A 6,100-nucleotide genomic window follows, 5' to 3' on the forward strand; every position below is an offset into this window, starting at 1 on the left:
TAGCCCTCGTGTAGCTTTGCGGGAAATTCAAAAACAAACAAACTAACTGGTTATTTATTTATTTATGAATTTCTTTTTCTCGCCAAAACGCGAATTTTCAGTGAAGAAAAGATGGCGTAGAGGCCTCATCTACACGTCGAAACCACGTTTTGGCGAGGAAAATAAATTCATAATGAATAAATAACCAGTTAGTGAGCTGAATGATTAATTATGACTGTATGTCACATTTTTATCAAAACACTTGAGATCACAGATTAGTATTAGTAAGTAAAGGACTTTATATTAAAACCAAACAAACGGAACACTGCAACAACTATAATTAATTATCATCATGCTTCGCCAATTTAGAAAAAAAAACCTTCACACCATAGCAATATTTTATATTAATTCAAAAATACACTAATCACAACTTTTATAGTAGCCTGTTATTATAGTTGAATTAATTATTTAGTTCAGTAGAACCGTCAATAAACATTAATATTTTATATTGTTTGTTAAAGATGCCGTAAATTAACACAGGTCTCAAAAAATTGTTTATTCCCCTAGCTACATAAAACCGTTTTGCACGATCTTTATTCCAATATATATTTTTTCGTATTAAATTAATAGCTTGCGACTGTGATTGGTTGAAAGGTACATGTTTGCTTGGTCTGTTCACGTCGTGGTTCTGGTTTTCTAATGATGCAATATACCAACAAAATATCACGTGAGATCACGTATAGCTATATAGATGAGCTGTGCAATTCTGAAATCAAATAACGAAGCGAAGGAGAACGTGTATCCGACTGCAAGAAGGCAAGTTAGTATTTTTAAAAGTTAGATGTGTGTAATAGTGATATATATAGTCACTCTAATAAGGTATTATTCTTGTAATGGTAGTATAACTACCACTATACCAGTGCTGTTGGTATTAGTAATACTCGCTTTCTTCAAAATTCTTGTTTTGTAATGTTAAGCCTAAAGAAGGGTTGTTTGAAAAGTCGCTTGAAATTAAACCGTTTATATTAAAATTTAAAGACGTAGTCTTTGTTACTCTGATTTTATCTTGTAATTTAAATTAAACACATTTTCTAGACTTAACATTAACATAAACAGCCCTACTAATAGTAGTATAACTTGTAAAAATTAAATAGTGTGATATATCAAGATTTTTGAAATGTTTTGTTTATGGAATTGAAACCTAATTCTAGTAACTACTGCTTTGTTCGAGATGATAATGATACACGTCCATTTTGGTGTTGACAGATCATGATTACTTTGTTAGTCCTAACTATAGATTGCCACATTCCATTGTCATTTATTTTCTCTGCTACAGTTATTACAAGTATTTTATTGAAACATTTTGCATCAAACAAATCAACACATGTATGGTAAAGCACGCTTGTAAAGAACTTAAAAGGATGTTCTGCATGGTGAATGTGCTTTTGGATTAAATAATTTTATTGATTTAAAAATATAAAGATTGTATATAGTAAAAAAAAATAAAGAAAAATGTTTTTGTCAGGTAAGTAATATTGTTCATTGGACGTAGTTACCAACTTTGAAGCTGATAACTACATCTTTCAGTCAATAGTCGGCCAGTCACTTCTTATCCTTGCGTGATGTGATAGGGACAAGATCTAGCATTAACATGTGACCTGTGTCCTTTTCAGAGGACAGAGTCTGTTAACATTTTTAGTGTTTCATGTTTCAAGGCAATTGCAATCTGAAGTATAGGCTATGTTTGAAAAAAAATGTTTATCCCCCTGCATCTCATATTATACACTTTAAATAAATAAATAAATGACAATACGTTGACAACCTGGACTGATAACAGTAATTTAATATATAACTTATTTAGATATGTAACTAAAATTTCATCTCTCCTGCTATCATAGAATATCTGTGTTATTTATGTAAATAAAAGACACTTTGTAAATTTATGCTTAAGAAAAAAATCACTCGCTAAAACAGAATTGTTTATATGTGCATTAAAAAGATTTTTAAATAAGCCTTCTTCAGTGAGTGTTTGTTTTGGAAATATTAATTGTTTGTCTAGTAAGTTAGCTCTATATTAAGACATTTACAACTTGTGTCGAAGTTCATTTTATCACAAACATCATTTATTGTATGCATTGTGATTCAACTGGAATTTCAGTGTTGGGCTAATATTTCATACGAAGAAGGCTTAGAAAAGTATTTTGTTTTACAGATTTACCATGAAGATTTTGCTGTTTAGTTTTCTAGTTATAGCTTTAAGTGAAGCTGTCACCTATAGGGATGTGTTCCAGGAAGAGTGGCAGTTTTTTAAAAGTCAACATGGTAAGTACTCTTCTGGTGAACCTGAATCCTAAGTGTATTTTTAAAAGAAAAACTTATTTTTTTCAGCTGAGGTTTTTTTTTTTTTCTTCATTTGTTTGGATTATGAAACACTAAGATAATTGACAGACGTGTAATTACATATCTTGGAACAATTTTATCTCGGTGCGTTGGCAAAAAAAATCTATACTTCTAAGTAGTGAATTACACTTCGGAAATTCATAGAAAAACAACCATTCAGTTTTCAAGATCTGTGTAGAATCCCCTTAAACCTTGTTTGGGAATTTTAATATGAAATGATTGTTGAAACTTATTTTGAATTAAACCATATCTTAACTGTAAATTGATGCAGCCAGTCGTAAAGACTCTTCTTCCAACCACCACACAAAAAAAAAATTACTCTTTGGTCCCCAATTTTGAAACCCAGTATGTATTTCTTAAAATTTAAGTATAGAAACTTATTTTTATTTTTGCGGGTTCAAACCCTAAATTAGATTATTATTCTGAATGCTCCTGACATATTAGTACCAATTTTTGAGTCAATAAATGCAGTCAAGACCTCAGTCCCCTGAACCTCTTTATAGCGCAGTCAAGCCCAAGACCTCAATCTCCTGAACCTCCTTATTTTTGGAACCCCTTGGGACTTTTCTATTCTGGGGTGGAGGGGCATGACTTCACATGTTATTAAACACCTGAAAGATAAACTTTGTGATCATTGAAGCTTAATATGATAGATATTTACAGGTTAATTGGGTAAAACTCTATATTTTAATAGACTGTTTATTTAAAAAGTATCTTTCCTTGCCAGGTATAAAAAATTTAGTGACCTAATATTAAATGTGAATCATTGTAGTTGTTAGATCCAAGTATACTTCTCACAGCTCAGTATTTACTTTTTTTTAATACATATATAAAGATAAAAGTCAGCTGACAATGAGTACCAAGCAAACAAGCATGTTGTAAGAGTGATATCAGATACACAAAGGCCAAGTTTTACTGCCAGCTTGTGTTTATTTAAGAACTCGTGACTACTGGTGTCGCCTGTACCAGGTTGGGTGGAAGAAATCTGAGCTTGCTGCCAAGTGGGAGTTTCCCAAAGTAAATCCTGTATTAGTGGGGAAGGTTATTATCACTAGAAACCAAAACTTTATTTAGTGTAGTTGCAAACTGAAAGAAAAGCTGCCGAAATAGCCAATAATTACCAGAAGCTTTGGAGAAGTGAAATATATTAAGTTTTGGTCAACAAAATAAAAACTTTTCTGATTTTGATATTTGTGTTCAGATTTGGTGATATTATGAACCTGTTCGTATTTAACTGGGTAATACAACCAAATATTGTGTTGTATAAATATATATAATATTTGTAAATACCAGTTTTTATAGACATGGATGGGGGGGGGGGATATTGCTTATAGTAACAAACTCCAAGTATTAGATTCATACAATTTGTTATATAAAGGTGTGCATCCAGATGAATTAAAATCTTTTAATTGATAAGTGAAAACTGAAACCAAAACTAGTGTAGATCTGGGTATCTATTTCTCTGAATGTTGAGCCTTGAAGAGTAATTTAATAAATATTGTTGGTAGTTCAATAAAGAATAAACAATACCTGAATAAATCCTCTAATGGATATCTGTTTTTACATTTTATTTTTATTTTCTCTTAAAGTGCAATTTGGGTGATAAAAATATTTTCTGAATCTTAGGTAAACAGTACAAGGATATAATGGAGGATCAGTTTCGGGTGATAAAAATATTTACTGAATCTTGGGTAAACAGTACAAGGATATAATGGAAGATCAGTTTCGGGTGATAAAAATATTTACTGAATCTTGGGTAAACAGTACAAGGATATAATGGAAGATCAGTTTCGGGTGATAAAAATATTTTCTGAATCTTAGGTAAACAGTACAAGGATGTAACGGAAGATCAGTTTCGCTTGAAGATTTATTTAGAAAACAGACACAAGATTGCTCGTCACAACCAAAGATTTGAAAAGGGTCTTCACAAGTATCAGCTTAAGATGAACAAGTATGGTGATTTGGTGAGTGAATATGTATTATGAAACTGACACCCCTGGTGGTGATGTACAGATACTATTAATGTTGTGAAAGATTACGTGAATTTATGATAATAAGTTAGCTAGTCACTTGTAATCTCATGGTTTATTAATAACTAAATAAAATTCTTGCCACGAGCTTCGGTGAGTTAGTTCACGAGTTACCGTGAAAGTATTAATGATGGTTATTTCTTCTTCTGTTTATTTTGTGTTTCTTTCCTGATTCCTTTATTTATTGAAATAATTATTAACATTGATATTTATGTTGTATTCTTCATTAACATTAGTAGCAACTTTTGGCCAGGCCAATTGTTTGTAAATTTCATTTTGTGTTTCTGTGGTTGGCCTGAAGCTTACCTGTTACGTTTGTAAACATTGGAGGAATATGATATTAGGATGTAAAGGTGTACGTTATTGTGTACATAATACTTAACTGCTCTTAATTTTATATATATTTTTAATTCTAATTTCATCACATACAAAAGTTTACCCGCTTTTGGTTTGTGGGTCCTACTTCCCAAATAGCGTGCTAACTATCATACATTTCACCTTTCCCAAAATGCAAGTTGTACCCTGGATTTATTAGTCACCCTTTGCTGTCATCATAGTTCTGAAGGTTTTTTCTTTTAAGCACGATCCAGAGTAAAAACATCTGGACGGTATACTATTTCCTACAGATGCTAATTTCGTCACAAGTTTTCTTTGTAAACTGGTGTACAGATATTTTTTGCATGTAATGAATTCTTTGAATGAAAGAGGTTTGGACAGGTTCAAGGTGAGCCATTTTCTCAGAATTATTTTTGCAGTAGCTCACCTGAGTCTTTATTTCTTTACTACAAGTTTTGAACAATAACCAGTTCTTGAAGTAACAAATAAAATCTTTTTCAGAATTTAAAGTTAGATAATTAATCCTGTTTTTATTCTTATTTCACCTGTACTTGTCTTGTGTAACTTTTATAGTGATTAGAAATCTTAAAACCTGTTCTGCTTTAAGAAATAACTTGAAATAATCCATGTTTGAATACTCGCTATGCATGTAAAATGTTCGGTATTGTTTTATATTTCTTTTTACTCGAATGTTTGTTTCTCTTCACAGCTTCACCATGAGTTTGTGAAGATTATGAATGGCTTCAAGCGACACTACCGTAATCTCACTCTGGAGTTAAACAGTGCCACCACCTATCTGAGTCCTGCTAATGTACTGATACCTAAAGAAGTTGACTGGCGAAAGAATGGCTATGTGACCCCCGTCAAGGACCAGGGGCAGTGTGGCTCTTGTTGGTCGTTCAGTGCTGTAAGTTACTGTTAGCTTCTAATAAAATTATCTGCTCTCGTGTAAATATTAGACAATTTTTGCATTGTGTACGTAAGAGTATTTTTTTTTTATTAATAATATTATTATATGTGTTTCTTGTGCTATTTTTTCCTACAAAGACTGGAGCTCTGGAAGGTCAGCATTTCCGGAAGACTAAGAAACTAGTATCCTTGAGTGAACAGAACCTCGTTGACTGCTCTACTAAGTATGGTAACGAGGGCTGCAATGGTGGACTGATGGACCAGGCTTTTCAGTATATTAAAGATAATCGTGGTATTGACACCGAACAGTCTTATCCCTACGAAGCTAAGGTTAGTTTAAAATCGGGTTAGTTTTAAAACTTGTAAAAAGTATTATTTAGCATGAATTTTTTTTTTTTTTTTTTTTTTTTTTTTTTAATGGTAAGTATAAAGTCTTGTTTGTATTG

General features: G+C 31.8%; 1 protein-coding gene across 2 annotated transcripts in view; it reads left to right on the plus strand.

The window, feature by feature from the left end:
- Positions 1 to 673: 673 nt before the first annotated feature.
- Positions 674 to 6,100, plus strand: part of LOC106476749 (cathepsin L1-like) — a 10,407-nt gene continuing 4,980 nt past the window's right edge. Inside the window, exons 1-5 of one of the 2 annotated variants that reach the window (XM_013937381.2) lie at positions 674 to 795; positions 2,192 to 2,301; positions 4,201 to 4,343; positions 5,455 to 5,652; positions 5,793 to 5,984. In XM_013937381.2, coding sequence (XP_013792835.1) covers positions 731 to 795; positions 2,192 to 2,301; positions 4,201 to 4,343; positions 5,455 to 5,652; positions 5,793 to 5,984 — 708 coding nt within the window. In that variant the 5' untranslated portion in view covers positions 674 to 730. Of the gene's footprint in view, positions 800 to 2,191; positions 2,302 to 4,200; positions 4,344 to 5,454; positions 5,653 to 5,792; positions 5,985 to 6,100 lie in introns of both variants that reach the window. The other variant, XM_022380527.1, reaches the window with a different exon arrangement.

Source organism: Limulus polyphemus, unplaced genomic scaffold (assembly GCF_000517525.1).
Source record: "Limulus polyphemus unplaced genomic scaffold, Limulus_polyphemus-2.1.2 Scaffold11453, whole genome shotgun sequence".
NCBI classification, from domain to species: domain Eukaryota; kingdom Metazoa; phylum Arthropoda; class Merostomata; order Xiphosura; family Limulidae; genus Limulus; species Limulus polyphemus.